This window comes from Furipterus horrens, unplaced genomic scaffold, assembly GCF_987537825.1.
Source record: "Furipterus horrens unplaced genomic scaffold, mFurHor1.1.pri manual_scaffold_4, whole genome shotgun sequence".
Taxonomy (NCBI): domain Eukaryota; kingdom Metazoa; phylum Chordata; class Mammalia; order Chiroptera; family Furipteridae; genus Furipterus; species Furipterus horrens.
Genome location: NW_028327174.1, coordinates 124,187,257 through 124,212,517, shown reverse-complemented (window position 1 = coordinate 124,212,517; position 25,261 = coordinate 124,187,257). Strand labels below are relative to the sequence as shown.

General features: G+C 38.0%; 1 protein-coding gene across 2 annotated transcripts in view; it reads left to right on the top strand.

Moving 5' to 3' along the window:
- Nucleotides 1-25,261, top strand: part of CDC14B (cell division cycle 14B) — a 99,511-nt gene that overhangs the window by 39,178 nt on the left and 35,072 nt on the right. For both annotated transcript variants that reach the window (XM_090274039.1, XM_090274040.1), the window contains exons 3-5: nucleotides 138-213; nucleotides 1,781-1,873; nucleotides 21,156-21,232. In XM_090274039.1, the coding sequence (XP_090130165.1) occupies nucleotides 138-213; nucleotides 1,781-1,873; nucleotides 21,156-21,232 (246 nt within the window). The remainder of the gene's footprint in view (nucleotides 1-137; nucleotides 214-1,780; nucleotides 1,874-21,155; nucleotides 21,233-25,261) is intronic.

Genomic DNA, 25,261 nt, shown 5'->3' with positions numbered 1-25,261 from the left:
TGTATGCTTCCTCATCTTAATCTGACCTTGGAGCTCCAAAAAGGCGTGTTCAGTGTATCGTGTGTGTGTGTGTGTGTGTGTGTGTGTGTGTGTGTGTAACACACACACACACACTTTTTTGTTTCTCACTTTTAAAGCTTCTACGCAGATTTTGGACCACTCAATCTGGCAATGGTTTACAGATATTGTTGCAAGATAAATAAGAAATTAAAGGTAAAGTCTTTTTTACTTAAAATTTGACTTAATCATTGTTGTCTGGATCTTGGGGAGGGGAAAGTAAGGAGAGCACATCTCTGTTTGAAAAAGGTATTGTCATGTTTTTTACTGCAGTGGTGTTTGTGGCATAGTCATGGTTTTTGTTTTATAAAGCCATAATGTATATGTTAGTTTTCCAGAGTTTTGATTCAACAGTCTAAATTTGGGTCATTTGGTTCAGGCTGGGATTGGTGATGCTTAAATACTTGAAAAGTCAAAGTGGAAATTGGTTAATAAAGTAAACCTCTTATAACCTGACCTAATGGAACTGAAATCTAACAAGAGAAACTTCTATTGCTGTGGTCGTTGTTCTTTCTGTCTTTACTTTGATAGAGAAAGAGTGCTAGCAAACAAATAAAAATCTGTTCATCTTTGTCTCATTCTATCTTGAATCTCCCCTGCTGTCATATTACTTGTGGCTCTTCACCTTGACCAGTACTCATATGATTAAGGAGCAGGGGAAGCAAGGGCAGACAGCATATCTTCAAGGCTGTCAGCGAGAGTTGTGAAAGTGTATTTCTATTAGTTTGAACTTAGGCCCCATTCATTTGTTTTAAAAATTTTGAATTATCAGTCATGCACAATAGGAAGTGTATATACTGCTACCAATTCCTAGTTAGCCACTATAAGATCTCAAGTGAACAATACTGGACTTGGAGGCAGGGCCTTTTTAAAATCAACTTGATTCAGAGAATTAAGTTACCAGGCTACTACACAGAAGAAATAAAATTTCTTTTCAATTAAAAATTAAATTATATTGAAAATTTATGGGTAAGGCAAATTTTTTTCACTTGAATATCAAACCTAAAGTTTCACATCATAAATGTTAGAAGCTCATCTGTCAGATATTAATCTGCAAAGTGGAAGTAGTAGCATTGTCTTTTCTTTGTATATTGTATGTATGTGTATATTCACTATGGACTTACATAGAGGTGGAGACTCTTCTTTCTGGACTTTTGTCTCTCTTGGATAGGAATATAAGCATTTACAGTTTTATGTATTTATGTCATTCCCACCCCCCACCCCCCCAACTCCTTTTTATAATTTTTAGTGGCAGGTCTTGTTTCATACAGGGCTGTGAAGCCAAAAATAATTTCCTCTCCCCCCACTTGTGTTTCTTTGCTTTAATTTTGGAAGAATTTTTTTTCACATCCTCAACCATCTATGGACTTTTTATCTTTTGGGTCAACTAAGAATGTATTGGTCTTTTTTTTTTTTTTTTTTTAACACTAGGAAAGTGAAAGAAAACTCCCCCTTCCAGCTTCGTATGTATTCTTTTAGAGGTAGTCTATATTTTATATATATGTTCATATTTCCTTCCCATCTCTTTAATTGTACTTCCTTCTAACCCAAGAATATGTCTTTTATGGGAAAGTACATGATACTTGGGGAATCAAAGTTAACTTTTTAAAAATGTCTTGCTAATATGAATACTGAGATTTGGAATTTATCTTCATCACAAAATAAAGTTTTAGGAAACTTGAAATTAAAAAGAAAGTACTAACAGTTGTGTGTCTTTATGCAGTCCCTTGCAATGATAAGGAAGAAAATTGTTCATTTTACTGGCTCTGATCAGAGAAAACAAGCAAATGCGGCTTTCCTCATTGGATGCTACATGGTAAGTCTTTACCTTCCTGATGTATTAGTGAAAATGCAGACAAAAGTGGTACTTTGCTGTTGGAAATTTGAAATTATTTTTTCTAAGATAATATCTTGATTTTTTCCAGAGAAACATGTTTTGCTTTTTAAAAATTGACCAACTGGGGAAGGCTGTGCATATTGGGGGGAGGGGTATATGGTAGATCTCTGAACCTTCTGCTCACTTTGCTCTGAACCTAAATCTTCTTTAAAAAAAGTCTATTTCTAAAGAATTGACCAGCTAGTATGAAAACTGTTGTGTTATGGTACTTAAGGTTAGAAAATAACGCCCTCAATGCTGCGTTGTTATTAACTCATGATCCATTTAGTGACATCGTGAAAGTAGAGTCAGGCCCACTAATTGACTTAAAAAAGTCAAAAGTACACCACATGAGGTAAGAGTGCTTTATAATTTGAATACCAGTTTTTCCTAACTAAGGTATGATTCCAAGATCATCTTCATTCTCATCAGAATATCTAGCAGGATGGCATGATGTGTCTGTTGTAGGAAGATGGGTAACATACTATGTAGCTTACATATGGCATTGAGCGGTTGGTCTCTTTGGGCCACTGGAAGTAAGTATGTTTGGAATACTAGCCATTATTTACCCAGGAATTACCAACTTCATTTATTTGTAAATATCACGGATGAGTTTTTTATTATTTTTTTATTTTTTAGTCAGTTTTCTCTAGCGCTTAGTGCATGCATTTGCAGGCATACCTAAGCAATAGTTTTTCCTGAGTCTGCTCCTCCAGACAATGTCCCTCATCTTTTTGGTGGTATGGAGGCAAGCTACCCCATTCAGTGAGAAGGATAAGTAAGTGGCTGTTTCTTCCACTCCAGGCCACTATGGTTGTGATAGTTACTCTCCTAGATTAAAAAAAAAAAAAAAAAGATTGTTTTTGTTCCTGTGATAAGTTCTTCCTTCCCTCAGCTTGTTACTTTTTTCTGTCCTGATCCCTCCCTGTTACAGAACCCCTGGGCTGCTCCGATTGAAACAGAACCCACGGGCTGTTTAGTTAGGGGCCCGATTGCCCGCCGCCAAAATTATAACTCTCAATACCAGAGTTTGGTGAAAAGAAAAAGAATTGTTTACTTAATAGTTGTATAGATCTAATTATTTGAGGATTTCTGCCGTTAAGTCTTATATTCTTTAAAATACCCATAAACACATATCCTTGCCTCCCTCCTACCAGACCAGGCTTGTTTTAGCAAAGTTAGAGATACTGTTTCCCTACTTTCTAAACACAGTTCAACTTTACCAGTAGCTGCCAATCATTCAATTCTGATAGGGGAGGTCTGTGTTAAGGTGCTCGCCATTTTTTAATCCAGGACCGTGTGAATTCCCAGCCTCCTTGTGAGCTGCATGGAGTTTTCCCTTCTCAAAGCAGCATGGTGTACCCTCTTAAAACTGCATGGTGTTCCCCCTCCTTGTAATCCACATGGAGCACACAGTTAAAATGTCTGCTCCCCATTTTTAAATCCCTGACTGCGTCCTGTGATGCAGTGGGCATGGCACTCAGTCCTGACCATTCACAGAACCTCACGCAGGCTCTGCGTGCTTTTTCCATACCATCCCACAGTCTAAGACCCCTCCCATCTACCTGAGGCGTTGGATGCATTAGAGCCATTTTGCATAACAAAGACACTAGCCCCCAGCCTCAGGCATGTGAAGGCATCCTGAAAGCTGCTTCCTTCTCCCCATCCCCCAGCGGCAAGCTCTGGGGGTTTTTGGACACCCCTGTTTCTGTAACATCCCTTTTAATATATGTATCTTTTCTGATACATAGTTTGATAATCTGCAATTTACATTGATTAGACCAAAAGTTGGTGGTACTAGTTAAAATTTTGCCCCCAAATTTAATTGCTTTTCTTCTGTGTGTAAGGTATATAATTAACAACAAAGATTAAGGCCTTTTTGGTTTTGTTTTCCTGTTTGTGCTCACAAAAGTAGTTGAGAAATGCTTCTGAGATAACTTGTTTTATTATCATCTCTGAATTTATGAAACACAGGTTGTATGTTCTGTTTATTAAAATTTGATTTCTTAAGCTTACCCAGATGTGGTCATAGTGTTTGTTTTTTTTCCATCTTTTCTGCTGTTTGTTGTGCTTAGCAGGAAAAACCGTTTGGAGGGAAAGAGCCTAAGCAAGTTCCCAAGAAAAAGTATACAGAGGCGGCTGTTTTAACTAGGGCATATCCTCCATTGCTTGGGGAGAGGAACCCCATGATAAGAGTAAATCAGGACAGCTTTACAGAGAAAGGGACACTGCCAGAATTCTTGGGATTTATAAGATATTAAAGGGAACCCTAAAGAAAAGGTCCTTGGTATGACAGTAAAAGTCCTTACACTGTGCAAGAGAAAACACAATGCTCTGCCTGGGCAATTTTAGGTCTGCAGTTTGTCTTGAGTAAGATGAGTTGTCCCCAAGGTGGTGGGACCTGAGGAATCGGAACTGGCGACTTCAGTGTGAAGAACCCCTGAGAGGGTAGCTGTGGACATGGTGGGAACCAAACAAGAGTTGTCAGAAAACTGAACACTTGATAATTTTATAAATAAGAAATCTCTCTTTAAATTTTGTTGCTGTCTTTTTTATTGCCAATTAAAAACAGTAGCCCCTTGGCATATTTATTGAAAACTTGTTGACATTTTTCCCAATTTGGTGTTGGCCTTTTGACTTTGTTTATGGTTGTATTTTGGCATTGTTAAAGAATATACATTCAGCTCAGAAAATTTAAAGATATAAATAATTAGTTTTATTAATAATTCATGCATTGGGCAGCATCCCATCCAGCTGTAAAGAAAGAGAAGAGGAGAGGGGAGGGGAGAAGACAGAAGAGAAAAAAGAAAAGTTTTTATAAGTAGAGGGTCAGACAGGAAGTTATAAGACCAGATTATTTCAGGCAAGGTCACCTTGTCTTAGGTAAGGGAAGGCAGGGGGTCTTTTGAGGTAGATTACTTTAATGCTGACCTGGAAATTCCAGAGTGATTAGTTTAGAATTTCATTCCTGGAATGGCTGAACCTGCAGTTAGGTTAAGGATTAAGTGTTGGTGGGGTTCAACAACAATGACTCCATTTGGGGCTTGTTTCTTTTTAATAGCAGGCCGAAGTTAATTTGGGGGGTATTTAATATATTTTAGAATACAGATCATTTCAGGATTTTGTGCTCTCAGGTTAGCACTGATTTGATTGGTTAGGAAAGTGTCAGGTAAGCAGTTTGGATATGAACACTTGAGTTCATTCCTCAGCTCAGCTAGAAGCCAATTTGGCAGGAGGATTACAACTCTTGGCTGTAGCAAAAGTGTTTGCAGCCATGAAGGGCTGTAATGACGCTAGGTGGGGAAACAGGAGAATAACATCTAAGAAAAGGAAATTTATTAATAGTGGCAAAGGAGTGACAGGATATTATAATATGGATACCTGAAAAACATTAAATATCAAAGTAATAGGTGAAGGTTGGAGCTGGTTGAAGTTCTGTGGAATCCTCTGATTAGAGATTGTAGAGAGAGGAGTAAGAACTGATCTTCCACCTTGATAACCTGTTCTGGAATTGTTGAGGAATTTTGGAGTTAGTAAGGCTTTTTAGTGATTGGCTTAGGGGGAGGGGCGGTAATGTTAAAACAAAAAACCTGGAGGAAAACTTGAGAAGTCCATTCCAGAGGCACTGACTCGATTCACCTCTGCCCCTTTGGACCTGGGCCTCCCAAAGGAGTCGATGTTCCCTTCATCCTCCTTTACTCGAAAGGACCAATGTGGGGTATGGAGGGGGTGTGAGAATGAAGCACTAGTATTTCTATTTGTATTTTTATCCTGAAACAGAAGAGATTAGGCTTTACAGATCCTTAAAATAGGGTTGATATTTCCATGCTCAGCTAATGCTTTTGTCGCATGATCAGGTGTCATCTGAGAGTCAGTAGAGTCAGAAGTGAGAGGAGCAGCTTGACTGTTCATTTGTCTTCATTGTTTGCACTTTATGTGGCCTGGCAAATGGATTTGCCGACTATCAAGTGGTGAGTCTTTGGTAACAAATTAGCATGAAACTAAAAATCTTTTGGACCACACTCTAAAAAAGTCGAAGACCATAAACAGTAACTGAAATTTTCTTTTAAAAGATGAGTGAACCATATCATTTTACAAAATAGTAAGTTTGCTGCCCTGTTGTGGTTAAGTGAGTGGCTGGTGATAAGTCAGTGACTGTTAACCTAGCTAGATTTTGGGGTGGTGGTACTTAACCTGTCAATTCAAATATGAAATTTTGAGTGGAAAAGTAAGTTCTTTTCACAACAAATTAATGATTAAGAGTATTTCAAAAATAAAAGTTTGAAACTTTGCCATTTTGTTGTAAAAAATTGACACTATGTACAAAACCTATATGTATACCCTGGAGAAATTTGGGGAAATTTTCTTTAAAAAGATAAACAACAGCAACAACAAAACTTGTTTATATTTATAGAAGCAGGACATAGTATATATATTCAATATATATACTATGCTTTATGTCCACTAGTACAGTTTTTATCACATGCTTTTTCAGTGAGTGATTTGTTTTTCTATTTTACTACACTTTTTATCATCTTTATACCCAGATTATATTTCTATTTCCCCAGTTAATCAAAAGTGTTTAAGCCAATGTCTGATCTAGGTTGCATGTGGTTGTATGTGCTCTTAATCTCTCTCATACATGGTCTCTTTTGCTAACACTGATTTATTTAAGAGGCCAGTCCTATTATCTTGTAGAATTATTCCACCTTTCGAAATTCTCTGTTTCTTTTCCTTGTGATATTTTAAAACTTGTTTCTTCATTCTCTGTATTTCTTGTGAACCAGACGTTAAATCTCTAGGTTTGTGCATTAGATAGTGTATGTTGGATCACATCAGAAAACATATAGTAAGCACCTCAGTTGCCATTAGTGATACTAAAAATGGCCAGGTGCTAACCACTGAATCCCTTCAGTGTATGGTTTTCTCGTTATGGCTTAAAAGTATTCTGTGTGGTGTCATGTGCTTGGCTCCCCATCAACATTTAGTGTTTTAAACAATTGACAATACGTGCCTGAATCAGTAATTTTATTAGAGTTTCAGTTTAGTGTTTTTTAAATTATTTCATTCATCCTTCATTTATTAGCTGGCTCTCTTTTATGGGAATTGAGCTTTCCCTCATCCAGTTGGGGCTCTTGGTAACCCTGAAACTTAATTTTTTTACTGAAAAGACAGAATGAATTATCATTTTCCTTTAATTACCAATTTTCGAAGTAGTGTTACATTAACAGCCACCAAACCAAATTTTATAACATGCTTTAAAATCATGTGAGCAAAGTATCAGTGGGTTTTGAACTCATTTGCTAAACATTTTAAAAATGTGCAGCACTTATGGTTAGTTTTTTTTTTTTTTTAATTTAATTTTGTTTTAGATTTTAGAGAGAGGGGAGGGAAGGGTGAAAGAGAGGGAGAGAAACATAGATTGGCTGCTTTCTGTAAGTACCCCAACCAGGAAATGAGCCTGTAACCCAGGCATGTGCCCTTACTGGGAATCAAACCGGCCACATTTTGATGTGCTGGAGGATGCCCAACCAGCTGAGCCACACCAGCTGGCTTACCCATTAGCTTTTTAACAACATCTGATTAGCAGTTGGGAAGTTGGAAATTTACTAACCAAATGTACATCATTGGTAGATGGAATTATACAAATGAGTGTAATCATTCCTGCATTTGCATTACATATCATAGTCAAGTATCTTTTTTTAGTTACAGCATACATTAAAATCAAGAATTAGCTGAACTTACGACTAGGCTTTTAAATTTAAAAAAATATTAAAAAATAAAGCATATCAATCACATTAACTGATACATTAATATTCAGGGAAAGCTTTTTAGGACAATTACAATATGCAGTAATTCATTTTAGAAATAATTGTCACTACCTTTTTCTTTTAAATTTTTTGTGTATACTTTAAATGGAGATAGTGGGCTGTTTTACTAGTAGGTGCAAACGTTAATTTCCAATTGCACACCAATTATTTGTAAGAGGCCATTGTATACTGGATGAAGCTTAGGGGGTTTAAGTTCAGACTGAGCTGGCTTTTAATTTATTTCACTAAATACCGTTTTCTCTTTTCCTGGTTCTGGCTACAATTATTATACCTTAAATCTGATTTCTATATAAAAAACAAGGAAGTTACCATTGTATCTTCCTGGTTATCAATTTTAGTTCCATCTAACTGCCCCAACATTTGTATTTTTCTGCAGATAATACAGTATTCAGCTTTTCCATAGGTTAAATGTACTTTTAAGGGCTAGCCTGGGAACTTAACCATCATTTCTAACATTTTTCTGTGGCTAAAGCATTCTGAGTTTAAAAGACAAGCAAACTGTTATTTGCAAGTTTGCTTTCCTCTGATGTTTCCTGGATTACTTTGGTAGAGCTAATTATGGTAATGTGGAAATTCCCTGTTCAAGGTGTTTCACTCTGTTTTTATAGCCTTAAGAATCTATTGCCTTGTAAACATTATATTGAAAAGTATGATGTTAATTAAATTCTAGGAATATATTAATTCATCAATCTGTCAGTAAAATCTTAAATTGCATTGAGTTTGAGATTGCTTCAACAGTTATAAGAGCCCCTATGGTTTATTTTTTCTTAATGATTTAATTATTTTGGACCCAGGAGAGTCAATGCTGGATTAAGGTGGCTGGCGGTTATAGGACTCACTTGGAAAGTTATGACAAGGGGAGCAGAGGGCAGAGGGCAGAGGATCTAGAAGCAGTGGGTACAAATCCAGTTTAGCAAACAGCAATCTAGATTGGGCAAAATTCTTCTTTAGTGTCTGTGAAAGAGCAAACGGCAACCAGGCAGCTGTAAATAGAACCAGGCACCAGGTAGAGTGAAGTGTGCTGGAGCCACAGAAAGGGGTCAGCATCCCTCAGGCTCTGCTCTGTGGTAGTGGCAGCTGGCTGTAGTTGTTACAGTTCATCACAACTTTATTTCGCTTTTCACCCTAGTGAGCCTGACTGATATTTCAGCTGTTTGTGATACTTGCTAGGTGATATTACCTTTGAGAGAGTAAAGAGAAGTGGCCCTTTGACCATTTATGATATTTGATTGCAGATCTTTTAAGCTCTGGAATTTTGTGGTTTTTTAAAAATTATGTTTTTATATTTTATTGATTATGCTAAACAGTTGTTCCAACCTCCCCTCCCCCCCTTTGCTCCTCTTTACCCAGCATCCCCCACTCCCTCAGGCAATCCCTACACTGTTGCCCATGTCCATAGGTCATGCATATAAGCTCTTTGGCTACTCTATTCTGTATGCTGTACTTTACATCCCCATGACTGTTCTGTAACTACCAATTAGTAGTTCCTAATCCCTGTACTTTTTTGACCCATCTGTCTGTGCCCCCCTCCCATCTAGCAACCATCACAATGTTCTCGGTATCTATAATTCTGTTTCTGTTCTGCTTGCTCAGTTATTTCGTTTTTTATATTCAATTGTTGATAGATATGTATTTATTGTCATTTTATTCATATTTTTTATCTTCTTAAAGAAGACCTTTTAACATTTCATATAACACTGGTTTGGTAATGATGAACTCATTTAGCTTTTTTTTTTTTTTTTTTTTTTTTTTGGTCTGGGAAGCTCTTTATCTGTCTTTTGATTCTAAATGATAGCTTTGCTGGGGAGAGTAATCTTGGTTGTAGGTACTTGCTTTTAATCACTTTGTATATTTCTTGCCAATTCCTTTTAGCCTGCAAAGTTTCTTTTGAGGAAGCGGAGGTCTTATGGGGGCTCCCTTGTAGCTAACTGCTTTTCTTTTGCTGCTTTTAAGATTCTTTCTAACCTTTAGCATTTTAATTATGATGTGTCTTGGTGTGGGCCTCTTTGGGTTCATCTTGTTTGGGACTCTCTGCACTTCTTGGACTTCTGTGTCTGTTTCCTTCACCAAGATAGGGAAGTCTTCTGTTGTTATTTTTTCAAATAGATTTCCAATTTCTTGTTTGCTCTCTTTCCCTTCCAACACCCCCATGATGTGAATGTTGGTATGCTTCAAGTTGTTCCAGTGGCTCCTTACACTATCCTCACTTTTTTGGACTCTTTTTTTTTTTTTCTTACTGTTCTGATTGGTTGTTTTTTGCTTCTTTATATTCCAAATTACTGATTTGATTCTAGGCTTCACCCACTCTACTGTTGATTCTCTGTAAATTATTCTTTATTTCAAGTAGCATATCCTTTATTTCTGATTTATTTCTTTTATGCTGTTGATGTTCTCACTAAGTTCATTGAACATCCTTACAACCAGTCTTTTCAACTCTGCATCAAGTAGCTTCCTTGTCTCCATTTTGTTAGTTTTTTTTTTTTCCCCTGGAGTTTTAATCTGTTCTTTCATTTAGGCCATGTTTCTTTGTCTCCTCATTTTGGCAGCTTCCCTGTGTTTGTTTCTATGTGTTAGGTAGAGCTGCTACATCTCCCAGGTGTGGTAGTGTGGCCTAATGTAGTAGGTGTCCTGTAGGGTCCAGTGGCACATCCTCCCCTATCACCCAAGCTGGGAACTCGAGGTGTACCCACCATGTGGGCTGTGTACACCCTCCTCTTATAGTTGAGTCGTGATTGCTCTTGGCATGTCCAGGGTCAGCCATTGCCTGTGCTCTCTCTGGTGTCACACAGCATAAACCACAAAGTGATCTGTAGGTGGCTGCTATTTTATTTGGGCTTAGAGGTGCCCAGGGGAGGCCAAGCTATGAACCAAGGTCAGCTGCTGCTAGTGCCAGAGCTGGGACAACTTAGGATGAGGTACGGGGCTTGCTGACGCCAGATGCTGCTGCTTGTGTGAGAGAGTTTAGGAAAATCTGAAGCATGAACCAAGACAAGACATTCATATGGAAAAGCCACTGGTAACAGCTTGGGTGTGTTTGAAAGTTGGGTGGAGCCAGCCTCAGGTAATCACCAGGGTGGGACAAACTATGTGAGCCAGGTTCCTAGAATCTCAGATATCACACCTGCCTGTGGGGGTAAGGGTGGGGCTCAGAAAAGAAATAGTGACCTCTGCCAGCATTTCTCTCTGGGAGAAAGTTGCCCCCAAGCTCTTGCCCTGATGCCAGACTATCAGTTCCTCCCTGTATGTGTCTGAGGGCTTTCAATCTGCTGCTGCAGCACTGAAGCTCAGGGAGTGCATCTGAGTAAGTCTGTGTGAGGTCACTTTAAGAGGAACTACTTGGGACTCCACAAGTTTGTCTTCCACAGACTCCATCCCCACTCATTTTTACAGCCAGAAGTTATGTTAACTTCTCTTCATGGCACTGGAACTCTGGGCTGGGTGGCCTGGTGTGGGGTTGGGAACCCTCACTCCTGAGATATCTCTCCTGATTTTTACCTGCAACACATGGTGTGAGACCAGCGTGTTCTGCATCTTCGCCACTCCTACCAGTCTCTGTGTGGTTTCCTCTTTGATTCCATAGTTGTAGGACTTCCTTTCAGCTCAGTTTCTAACAGTTCTGAATGATGGTTGTTCTGTAGTTTAGTTGTAATTTTGATGTGGTTGTGCAAGGAAGTGAGCCGTATTTACCTATGTTGCCACTTTGACTAGAAGTCTCAGCTTGGATCCCATTCTCGTCTCAGTACCTGTTTTAGATAGTAGAATTTTTGTCTATAAATAAGACCTGTACAATTAAGTCTTCTTCCGTCAGTAACAAGCAGTATGACCCTAGCTAGTGTGCCTCGTTTATTTTAGAGCATTGTCCCATGAACTGAAAGGTCGCAATTTTGATCCCCTGTCGGGTTGCCTACGAGAGGCAACCAATCAGTGTTTCTCCTTCATGTCAGTGTTTCTCTCCCTCTCTCTCTCCCACTTTTCCCCTCTCTAAAACCAATAAGCATGTCCTCGGATGAGAATATAAAAACAAATAAGCAAGCGGTGTGATCATGAGTGAGCAATTAACACCACAGGCTGGATAGTAGTAGCCTGCCAGCTTTATGGAATTCAGAGTGTTTGTAAACAGTAGTTTGTTTGTTTTTGTCAATATTTAAAAATTAGGAGATTTTATTTTTTAAAAGTTAAGATTTTTGCTTTGTCTTTAAAAAATGTCCCTACCACTAAGATAGTATATCCATGTGTACTTCTACTCTGGGCAATTCCCTCACATTTATTAGCTGCCTGACCTTGGGAGGTATGCTTTCCATTTCAGATGTTCAGTCTCTCTTTATCTACATTGGAGATCATTATACCAACCTACCACCTATGTATAAATAATAGCAATTTGAAAAAAACTGTTGAAATATAAGGCCATATGAAATGTTTTAAAATGATCTAGGAGTTGTTTTTCTTATTAGTATTTGTGCAGAAACTGAAAGTGATTTTATCTTATTTATTTTATCATGAAAATTTGTTTATTATATATAGTCTTTCCCTGCTCACTTACTTTATTCAGGAGTTGAATCTTTAAGCTTATTTCCAAGTTGTACTGATTCATGAACATTCTATGTTAATCTGGAGAGTAGTTTTTTTAGAAAAGATCAGTCAACTTCTCAAAGTAGGAAAGACTATGTTATCTGGCTCACGTGAAATTAGTTAAATCTGGAAACATTGTGACATTTCTGCATGAAGAATATTTGAAAATAGTTTACCGCTTGAAGAATATTTGAAAATAGTTTACCGTTTATCAGGCTGCCACATTTGTTGTGCAATTTAAATACTCTGTTATTCTTGAGTCAGATATGATTTATAATGTTTTGGTTTTTAAAACTGTAGAAAGAGCTCTCTAAGTACATAGATTAAACTTCAAAATGTTTTGTATTAGAAATAAGGAGCACATGTCTGAGTAATTGTGTTTAATTATTTAATCATGTTCTATTATTTGAGACTGTCAGGATTGAAACTATTAAATAATCAAGTTGTGATCCTTTTGTTTCAGTCCACTGTTTTGCTAATTGAGTCCCTCCTGGGTTTTGAAACGTAGATAGATATGTAATGCAGGGTCAGACAGATGATAATTTAAAACATGGGAATGGTGGTAGTCCTACAAATGGTTACAGTATTCTTCAGCAAAAAAAAAAAAGAACCTTGTACTGTGACTGTGAAACTCACTACTAACCTAACTTCTTCAGTATTTTCTATCCCAATATTGCATTTTTCTCATGAGATTGCTTTTTGCTCCTTCAGAGAGATTTCTTGAGAGAGACCTATACACAAACGACGCATACTCCTTACTGATGATTCTTAAGCTGTGGGGCTTCCTTACCTTAACGTGTCTGCACTTGTCACGTATTTTTTTATTTATCCACTTTTAATAAACTGGAAGACGTATAAACAACAGAAATGTTTAATAAAATGTTATTTTTTTACTTGTCCCCTTTTACTGTTTATTGTGCTACTCTGTTATCTCTTGTCGCATTACAGATTATCCCAACACTTAGTCATTTAGTCATTTAAAATGATAACATTCTTTCAAACAGTTTCTAGGGGAAGGTATCCAGAAGTAGCTAACTTAGGTAGGTCTGCTTCTGGATCTGACTGGGCTGTAGTCATCTGAAGGTTCCATTGCTAAGCTGGCCAATTCACATGCCTAGCAAGGTACTGCTGATAGTTGGCACGAGATTATCAGTTCCTTGCCATGTGATCTGGCCAAGTTCCCTCACAAAATGATAGCTTAATTTACCTGGGGTGAGAGTCCCAAGAGAAAGCAAGGCAGAAACCACAGTGTCTTTTATGGTCTATCCTCAGAAGTCACGCTTTGCTGTTAACTGCAATAACAGATTGCTTATAAAGGGGTGCCCTATTCATTGTGGGAGGGGGCATATGAGGGTGGGAATACCAGGAGATGAGCATTACTGAAACTGTCTTGGAAGCTGGCTGCCACAGCTGTTTAATATCCCTCTTGTTCATCATTTGTTGCTTCCTATATTTTGGACAGCAATGTGGAATTAGAATGGCCATTTTAAGCACATAGCTTCTCATGAAAATACACCAAAAGAATTTGAGCAACCGCTTAGCTTCCATATTGCCAGGAACACGTGATGGCTCATAAAATTGCATTGATTTAGAGTTTACTGATTAGAGAATTTGTGTTAATATGGAGCCATTTATAGGATTTTTTAAATTTGAATTTAGAATAATTTCATTTGGGAAGGCCTTTGACTAGGAAAGAGGGTGAATGGGTGTAAAATTAAAAATTATAGATTGTTAGCAAACATTTCTTTGATGGTTGTATCTTAGTCCTTTGGGGCTGCTATAACGAAATACCAGAGACTGGGAGACTTATAAGCAACAGAAGTGTATTTCTCACAGTTCTGGAGGCTGGGAATCTGAGGTCAGGATGCCAGCGTGGTCTGACCACAGCTCTCACCTCATGGAAGGGGTGAGGGCTCTCTCTGGAGCCTCTTTATAAGGCCTTGGGGTGAGGGCTCTCTCTGGAGCCTCTTTATAAGGCCTTGATCCTATTTATGAGGGCTAAACCCCTTTGGCTAACAACCTCTCAAGGCCCGCATTTACTAATACCAACACCTTTTGAAATTTAGGATTTCAACATACGAATTTGGGTGAGGGGGACACAAGCATTCAGACCATAGCATTATATAAATAGACTTCTTAGAAAGGATTTTATTTTAGTTCTTTTTAGAGAGAGGGGAATGGAGGGGGAGAAAATCGATCTGAGAAATATATAGAATGCTTCCTGACCAGGGACAGATCTCACAACACAGGCATGTGTCCTGACCAGGAATTAAACCTGCAACTTTTTGCTTTGTGGGATGATGCCCAACCACTCAACAATGATCTGGGAGTAAATAGACTTATTTGAATCTGTAAATTTCCTTCAGCTTATCTAATTATACCTAATATTAGCTATTCATATACAGGCATTCCATGGCTGAATTTTATTTCATTACTTTTTTCTTTTTCTTTCTTTCTCATTTTATTTATTTATTTTTGGTTGTATTTGTCCCAGCTGGATTTAGAAACTCCATTTCTAAAAGTTCATCTCAAGGAATTAGATTTTGTTTTTGCTATAGTAAAAAATGTTATATTTTTGTGTTCTTCGAATTAAACTTATGTTCCAAGGCTAACCCACAATAATACCATTGCAGTTTTAGTAATTAATGAAACCAAAAAAGGGCAATCTTTTTTTTTTTAAGTATATTTTATTGATTATTTTGTTACAGTAGTTCCAATTTTTTTTATTTGCTCCCCTCACCAAGTAGCCCCCTGCCTCAGGCAATGTCACCCCCCTTAGTTCATTCCATGGGTCATGAATATAAGTTCTTTGGCTTCACCCCTTCCTATATTATTCTTAACTTCCCCCTGTCTATTTTGTACCAACCGATTATGCTTCTTAGTCCCTGCACCATATCCCCATTTCTCCCCCTCCCGCCTCCCAGCTGATAACCCTCCAAATGATCCCCACACCTGTGATTCTGTTCCTATTCTGGTTTGCTTTGTTGGATTTTGTTTTCATTTTTTAGATTCAGTTGTTTATAGCTGTGAGTTTGTTGTCATTTTAGTGTTCATAGTTTTGATTTTCTTTTTCTTAAGTAAGTCCCTTTGACATTTCATATAATAATGGCTTGGTGATGATGAACTCTTTTAGCTTTACCTTGTCTGGGAAGCACTTCATCTGCCTTCCATTCCAGATGATAGCCTTGCTGGATAGAGTAATCCTGGTTGCAGATTGCCTTTCATCACATTGAATACTGCTTTCAGTCCCTTCCTGCCTGCAAAGTGCCCTCTGAGAAATCAGCTGATAGTCCTATAGACAACCCCCTGTAGGCAACTCACCACCTCTCTCTTGCTGCCCCCAGGACTCTGTATCTTTCACCTTTGGTGTCTCAATCATGATGCGTCCTGGTATGTCCCCTATGGGTCCAGCTCGCCTGGGATCCTCCGAGCTTCCCGGACCTATATGTCCATCTCCTTTGCAAAATTCGGGAAGCTTCCCTCATTTTAAAAAATTCTTGCTTCCTCGTTCTGAACTGGTTGACTGTTTTTTTCTTCCTTATGTTCCAAATCATTGATTTGAACCCCGGTTTCCTACCCTTCACCATTGGTTTTGTGTGGATTTTCCTTCATTTCACTTAACATAGCCTTCATTTCTTCTCTTATGTATTTGCCGTACCAAAGCATATCTGTCAAGCCTGTGAGCATCTTTATCACCAGTGTTTTGAATTCTGCGTCTGTTAGGTTGTCTGTCACCTCATCTGTTAGGTTGGCTATCTCCTCATGGCTTAGTTCTCTCACTGGAACCTTGATCCATTCCCCCTTTTGGGCCATAGTTCTCTGTCTCCTCACTCTGACAGGCTCCTGTGTTTGTTTGCCTCTGCATCCCAGGTAGAGCTGTCGCCCCTGTTACATTTTAAGGGGCGGAGCCTTAGGGATTCATCAGTACAGGGCAACCTGTTTCACCACGTTGTGGCACTGTATGTGGGGGAGGGGTCCGAGAGGGAACAATGCTGCCTGCCCAGCACTCACCCCTTTTCCAGGCACCTCTCCCACTTCCGCACTGGACTGGCTCCCTTCTAGCTGCTGCCCTGACCATCGTTCCCAGAGTGGGTGGGTCTGCGAACATTTTTGGACCGTCGGGGCCCTTTAAAGAAGCAGACTCTGCTGAGAGACCAGCAGTTTCTGCTTCCACCCCAAGCCCCACTAGTCTGCACAGTCAGAAGCAATGAGGTTTGATTTACCCTGGTGCTGAAACCATGAGCTACAAGGTCCAGTGAGAAGCTGCGAATGCTCACCAGGTGTCCCTCCTGACTTTAAAACGTGTGACTGTGCTATCCCCCTGCCTGCTGCTGCAACCGCTGCTGCCACCACACCGTGTCCTCTACGCCCTGGCTTTGCCCCTCCTGCCTGTCTGGATGAGTATTTCTTCTTTATATCTTTGTTTGCTGGACTTCCATGCAGTTTGATTTTCTGGGACTTCTGGTTGTTTGTAGTTTTGAGGTAGTTGTATTTCTTCTTGGTTGTGGAGGGAGACGCAGCATCTCTGTCTACGCCTTCATCTTGGCTGGAAGTCAAGAAGGGCAATCTTGAGCGGGAGAAATTATTATTACTATAGTGCTTAAGGAAATTTTTTATAGAATTTGAGAAATGGTCTTATTAGAAATTTAGAGAAAATCTGAAAGAGGTCTTTGGATTTCCTTTAACTAATATACTTAACTGGGGAACACAATTTTCATTGAGTTAGATCTGACACTTATTTTTGACTAACTTTTGGCATCTGAATCCAAAAATGACCCCAGTTTTTCTCTATCATGTCAACTTTTTAAGGTACAGGATAACCCTCCCTTTGTCCCCAAAATTGTACAAAATGTAAATACAAAGGAAAATAAAAGAAAAAATTACCTGAATATACTGTTTAGAGTTATTTTATTCATATAAGGCTATATATTGTTACTCTAACTCAAATTGTGTACAAGTAGTAAAGTTCAGCTACCAAACATACATAGTAAGGTATTTTATCTTTTCAAACGACAGGCTAGGAAATGCCAAAATGAGATACTTGAAACAGTCTTCATTAGTTGGCAAAGCTTTAACAGATTGCTTCATGAGACTCAGTTTTATGTGCAGAGGTGGGAATATAATGTTCTTTACGTCATTTACGTCAACAAGTGGCTCATGTAGAATGTTTGGATCACCATGTTTGAGGTCAGATCTTGGAGGCCAGTTCGACTCTACTCATTGCTTCTCACGAGCTCTGCTGTCCCACATACATAGAAAGCAGGGATACTTGGTATATCCGCGTTGCTGACCAAGAAGGAAGCAGACCACTTTAAGGTCAATGCAGATGATCCAGTTGTGCTTGTGATACTGCAACAAATTAATGACTCTCTTTATGTCTTCATATTCTTCACAAAAACAAACTGAATGGCCAATTAGGACTGCACCAAATAAACTGCCATTGTGAAGGAGGACACACTTAAAGCTCCACTTTGAGCTATCTATGAATAGTCACCATTCAGTTGCATTCTAGATTGGAATTCCCAATTCTTTCATTAAACCATGTATGTTATGGCAATATACAAAGCCACTATCACTTTGAAAGTACTGCAGAAATGCGCTTTCTCTTGATCGAAAGTAGGATATCTTCGCTCCTTTTTCAAGCAAGTTTTTCTCCTGCAGTCTTGATGCTAGGAGTTCTGAAGCCTTGCCAAGTCATTCAACTTATGCTGATAAAATCCCTTACAGACTGAGTCATCTTCAGTTTCAGAATCTTCATTGTTGCTGTCACTTAGTTCTTCACCGTACTCCTGTTTTTCGAAAGAGGATAGTTCAATGAAAACTAGCACTGGGATTTCAGCTGAAAGAGGCACTGGGCATATAGCTGATGGTAGACTAGGATACTCTATTTTTCATTTATTTTTCTTGTTATATCCTGACATTTTCACTATACAAAAGTAACAAGTCATTTGAATGATCTCTTGGCTCTTACCAAACCATAGGTATACCAAATGGCAATTTATCATGTGTTCCCTTTGTCCACATCTGTAAACTCTCGACACACTGCACACCTTGTGAGGGGCCCAAGACTTATCTTGATCACCAAGTTTTACTTTAAAATATGTAAAATAGGCTTGCCTGACAAATGCGCTGATGTCTGTTCTTTGACTGGGAATGGTGAAACTGCCACAGATACATAAAACAAATCAGGGTTGTTTAGGCACTTACAATGAGACATAGCAGAGGCAGAAATAATCTAAAGGAAAGGAAATAACTATGTATGTAAATAAAAAAATAAATTTTGCTAACCCCTTGTATACAGACAAGAACTCAGACTACACTTCAGAATGCGGTTCACTATATAGAGCGGCACACAACCTCTCACCACACTGTCTCATGTGTAACTGAATAGCCTAGACAAGTATAAACCTGTCACTGGTCTCCTAGGTCATCCCCTACCCCTCCCCACTCGAGGGAGGTTTGCTCTCAGCCAATAGGAGAGCACTAATGCTTCCCTTGATCCACGCTCGATCCAGCCTAGAGTGGTCTCATTAAGATAAGCTATAGAGAAAAACTTGACGTGTTAAAAGAAAACTAACTGCAGTTTTGAAATCAGCATGCCTGTTTAAGTCCAAAACAGCTGAAAAATCGAACTCACCGGGAATTATGTAAAAAATTGTTCCCCTGTGTTATGTATACAGTATTCCCTCACTTATCGCAGGTATTATGTTCCAGACCCCCCCATGAAGTAGGAACCTTACATTTATTCTACACTCTTAAACCTACGTAACTTTAACGACATACGTATACAGAACTGCAAAATCCCACTATATAGCGAAAAATCCACGATAAATAATTAAATATAATATTTTTAAAAATCCCGCGATACAGAGACTACTGCTTATACACATACATATACCTATACAGAAATGAATCAAACCCTCTTCTCACCTCCGTTGGCCTCAAGGTAGTCTTTTATTTGTTCTTTTCTGTTGTTTTGGGGGGTTTTGTTTGGTTGGTTGGTTTTTGTTGTGTTGTTATTTTGGTTTTAGTGCTGTTTTTTGGAAGAGTTCTGCTAGGAAATCCCAAAATAGAATGAAGAAAAGACTGATGTTATGTAGTAAGTCTTAGAAGAGACAGTAAGCATGTTGGAAACTAGAAGAGAATGAGGAAATTGAGGAGGGGAGCTGGATTTAAGATTTAAAAATAGTTTTTTTCATAAGAGAATTATTATACTTTTTCCAAATAAATAGTAATAAAATAGAAAGTCAATTAATAGTTTGATGCTTAAAAGATGTAAGTATGGAGTAATATATAGACAAGTGCAATGTTGAGTGAGATTATAGATGATCTTTTGATTAATTCATGATAGATTATAATCTTATGAGTCAGTAATAGTATACTTGAAAATTTGTTTGAAACATGATAACGAAGCAATACTTGGAGTAAATGGGATGAAATCATATTGAGGAGCAGGTTAGACATTGGGAAGAATTTCCATTTATGAGTCTTGAAACAAAAAATTGGTAAAATGCCCTCTGGAGGCTAATTCAACTGGTTTTGGATCTGTCCTTTACTTAAGTTTCAAAGATCCTTGCTAGATCTTGGAGTTTTGTAATTTCTGTTAATCTAATGATATAGTTGTATCAGCTTTTAGCAATTATTTAAATTTTTCCTTTGTATAGATCTAGGTTCAATGAATTAAACAGTGAATCTGAGCCCATCTATAGTGTATAAACCAAGAGTTACAATGGCATAAGATATGGATTCCCACTTCAGAATGTTCACCATTTGCTTGAGGAAACAGCTCATATTAATAAGTAATGGAGATAAAACTTCTATAGCTTTTTCAGTGACTTTGTTTTACTACTCAGAACTTAGTGTATCATCCCAAAGTAAGCTTTAGCATTGAATCTAATATTGGTGACAAATCTAATGTTTGCAGCCTGCTTCCCAACCCTCTATATGTGAATTGAAAATGCCCTGCCGTGCAGAAAGATTGAATTGGGGAAAGACTTGTACGCTCAGGTGGAATGAGGGTCAGAAAGGCCCAGGCAAACTTAAATGGGGAGTGAGGTGACTTATTTAGAGGGATGCCAGTGAAATGCTCAGCTCCAGGTTTCTAGAACAGTTTACTTATGAGAAGGAGGAGGAGGGGAGAATGATATTGGTAAAATACCTCTACAACACTAGAAAATCAGAAGACAGTGGAACAGCATCTGTAAACTACTGAGAGAAAAGGACTTGCAGATCAAAAATTGCATACATAATCAAAAATGTCAGGGCAAGAAACAAGACAATTTTGGAAGTACAGGGAGTACCAGCTGTGGACTTTAAATGCTAAAGAATCTACTTAAATTGAAGCACAATGTACTTCTGAAGAAAAAGAAAGCAAATCTATACAGTTAATCAAAATCGGTGTTCTGCTTGTGTGTCCCGTTCCATCTCATCCCAGTCCCAGGCCAGCCCCAGCCCCAGCCCCACACACTTCATTACTATCATTTTGATGGATTGTTAGGAAGGGGATAAGGTAAAAAACCATGTGCTCAGTCTAATGTCTTGATTTAGGAAATCTGTTTTTAAATTGCTGTACTTCTTACCACAAAAGTTTGTTATGGAAAATTGTTGGTCATCGCTCTTATTGCAGGCAAAGAAACCAGCTGTGGCAGATTCAAACAGGAAAAGGGATTCACCAACAGGTTACTGGGTGATGCAAAGGATCCTTGGGAACACTGGAGAACCAGGCTTAGTCAACTGGCTAGAAATTGTACAAGACTTCGCAGGGGCAGCACTGTATCTTCATTTAGAAGTAAATTGCCTTTTTCTTCTCTTTTCAAATGTAGGTTATATATCTGGGGAGAACTCCAGAAGAAGCATATAGAATACTAATGTTTGGAGATACAACCTATATTCCTTTCAGGTAAATATAAGAATGATATGGTAGATTCATTTAATAAAGCCCTTGCCAGAAATATCCTGGTGTAGTTGTTTCTGAAAAAGGAAGACTTAGTAAACAGTTATTTTAGGGTGGGTGCAAATAACACCATAGAACTAGGTTGCTCAGTAGTAACACTATTGGTATTTCGTTGTGGTGGCTGTCCTGTTTATCGTAGGGTGTTTAGTAGCATCTCTGGCTTTTGCCCCCTAGATGCCAGTGACACCTCCATCCCCACAACAATTATCAAAACTAAAAATGCCTCCAGATATTGCCAGATGTTTCTGGTGGTGGTGGTGGTGGTGGTGGTGGTAGTGGTAGTGAAGGTAGTGAATTGCTCCTACTAAGAACCACTCCCCTTGGTGGAATAATCGGGTGAAAATCCTGGACTATGGTACTCAAAACTACCACAGAGGAGTTTGGTTTCTGGGGAGTTATAAAATAAATTTTCCTACTAGTCAGGAGTTAACTTCTGGGGTAAAAACGAACCCCTTTTTCCCAGGGACACAGCCAGCAGAGATAGCGTGTGAGGCTGCTGACGTAACACCGTAACCAGAAAAACCAAATTGCTGTGTCATAGAGGTGGTAGATGAGTAATGTCTTTATACAAAAGAATGAGTCCTTGTCCTCCTCTCAGACTTACTACATGATTGTGTTGAAGACATTTAAAAAAAAAAAAAAAAACTTTTCCTTTAAATCAAATTAAGTTCTAAAAGTTTCTCCACCTGTTTACCAAAATATTTGACTTAGCTATATAACCTAAATACTTATAGGGTGCTAAATATATAGTAAATGTGTGAAATAATTTTACTTGTTGCATGCTATATGGATAATTTCAAATATTGCATTATTCTTCCACTCACAAATTAGTAGGTTTAGGATTGTTGCCTGTACCCTCAAATGCCTGATTTAGAAGATATGGTCTTGCCTTTAACACATAAGGTTCTAAATCTGACTTAATGATGGACAAGCTTTGGGATGAGTCTCCCCAACCTTTTGTAGAATCTCCTCCTTAAATAACTTTGTAGGGACTGTGCATGGACTTCCTCCATGAAATAGATTTGTTAGGACAGTTATATTTTGCACTCAAGACTACATATTAGTGATTTAGCAAAGTGAAAGAATTGCTTTGAACCCAGTATGGCCCCCTTTCCTCCTAGCACATGGATCATCTTAAGTATTGTTATTTGAGGTGGGTAGGATGGGATGAATGTTACTTTCCAAGCTAGAGAGTGCCCCATTTTTCTTCTCAAGCTAAAATATAGCAACAACCATGTACTTTCCTTGGAAAGAAAATGCTTGCAGTTTTGGTCCCTGAGTGACGGGTACATTAATATATGGTGATAATTTTGTTCTACGGAACTCTTCTTTATTCTTTATATTGCTAATTCTTTATAATAGTGCCATTCTTCAAATTTATAACAATGTTCTGAATATGAATAAGCTCACATGTTTCACCTAATCCAAGTAAGGACCCATGAAACATGTTAATGTAAAAGAAGTTGTATTTTCATTTAAATATGGGGTCAAAAATAGAATAAATATTGTTTGCTGCTATTTCTGTGTTTAAAATTAGTGGAGTTTGGCACTGAGAAATGAAGTTAGTTACTTCTGGTCTCAGGAGCAGAAGTCAGTAATTCTCCAATAAACAGGACTTCGCTAATAACAGTTCCAGTTTATGAAATTTGAATGTCTTCAGTCACAGGTCAGACATTTGATACATCTAAAGCATTGTTTCTCAAAGTGGGGCCTGTGAAATAGGCTTAGACTGTGGACTTTTTGTTGGTAGCCTATGATAAGTACAAGAATTAGGAGTAAAAGTTTAGAGACTTTTATATTACTTTAATAGAGTGTGTTTATGTCTTCGGAATCAAATAATACAGTGGTTCTCCACCGTCCTAAATTCGCAACCCTTTAATACAGCTCCTCATGTTGTGGTGACCCCCAACCATAAAATTATTTTCGTTGCTACTTCATAACTGTAATTTGCTACTATTATGAATCATAATGTAATATCTGATAGGCAGGATGTATTTTCATTGTTACAAATTGAACATAATTAAAGCATAGTGATTAATCACAAAAACAATATGTAATTATATATGTGTTTTCCTATGGTCTTAGGTGTCCCCTGTGAAAGGGTCGTTCGACCCCCAAAGGGGTTGCAACCCACAGGTTGAGAACCGCTGAAATAATAGAAGAATTTGGGCTTATATTTTATGTTTTTTTACTTCCATTTTTCTAGTAATTCATTTTTATTTACAAAAATAAGATTATTACATTACCGTGTGTACATAATAGTACAGCATTGTTGTATTTTGTATTTATTGTATTTTACAAAAGCATCAGCCTATAACATTTAAAAATTTAGTGCTTCACCACATTTTATTGTTCTATAGAACTTACTGATTACTAAAGCCTGATAATATTTTGAAAAAAACTTTGTTATAATAGCCTCTTGTCCTTGCCACTTCAAGTTCATAGACTATAACTGCTAACAAAGTATTGTTCACAAGAGATTGTACAAGAAAATTATTAATTTGCAGTCAATAACTTTTATGCTTCATAGCAATATTTAATTCAACTTACATATAATTCTTCAACCACTCAGTTTACATCAGTGTATGATTTCTTCTTCTTAATTACTTTTAATTAGTTTACTTGAAACATTATTTTGTATTAGATTTAGGTGTACTGCAGAGTGGTTAGACGGTCACATACTTTACAAAGTGGTTCCCCCGATATTTCAGATACCCACCTGGCACCATACGTAATTTTTACAATATTATTTGGTATACAGTGTGTGATTTCTTAATGAATTATTAGATGTTTATTTGCCTGTCTAAATGGAAAAATAGTATAAAATATAGTTCAACATTTTCTTTTGATACCTTAGGATTATTGTGGTGAAGGGGATATAGTTCTATTCTTTGACATCACCTAGAATACTCTTGCTTCTTAGTTGATTGGGGTGGAGTGGGGTCTCTTCTCTCTCTCTCTCTCTCTCTCTCTCTCTCTCTCTCTTTTCTTTTAGAGGCGGTATTGCATGGTTGCTAATAGCTTGGCTGCTGACATTAAACAGATGGGAGGGTGACACTCAGCTCTGCTGTTTAATATCTCTGTGGTTCTTTATAAATGTGAGCCTTGGTCTCCTAGGCTGTCCGTGGGAATGAGAGTTCTATCTCCCTAGTGGGGTTGTTAAGGATTAAGTAACATCCTACCTATAAAACACTTGGCGTAGGGCCTGGTCCTTGGTTAACATTTGCTTTGCATTCATATTTTTCTTTTTTAGATGCATAACTTACATACAATTTTTTAAAAATCACTGCTCTTACGGATATAACCCAGTAAACTTTTACATATGCAACTGCCATCCAGTTCAAGGTACAGCACACTGCTGGCACTGAAGACTCGCATACCTCCTTTCCGGTCAGTAAGCCCCCTCAGGCTCTGACTTCTACCACCATCAGTTAGTCTACTTGCCATTCTACATTATGTAAATAGAAGCATACGGTATGCGTTTTGGAGAGCTGAGATCTAGTTTTTTAAACACCATCTGTGAGATTTATCCAAGTTGTGGCAGGTAGCAGTAATTCATTTTATTTTTTTAAATTACTTTTGTAGCATTCCATTCTGTGAATATGTTGCAGTTTACCTGCCCATTGTCATTTTGATGGGTAACAGGTTATTTTCAGTTTTGGACTGTTATGAATACAATTTCTTGTGAAAGCTGTTATTCTTAAAAACTAGTATTTGATATCGTTTTGCAGTTTCTAAGCAATTCTCCTTCTTCATTGATTCTCATCCGATTTTCTGAATTTATTAAATGATCATAGTGCCAAGCCCCCTCTTCCTGCAAAGGCTTACATCCAAATTCATGGCTGCCCTTTTGCTGTTTGCCTGGTTGCTTGGGTGTGAGGAAGGAGGTGTTAGTTAAATAAACATGAGCGAATAAGGAAAGATTTTTGTTGTCTATTCAGGTGGTGTGATGTATGAGGTAGAACTGTAAATCAA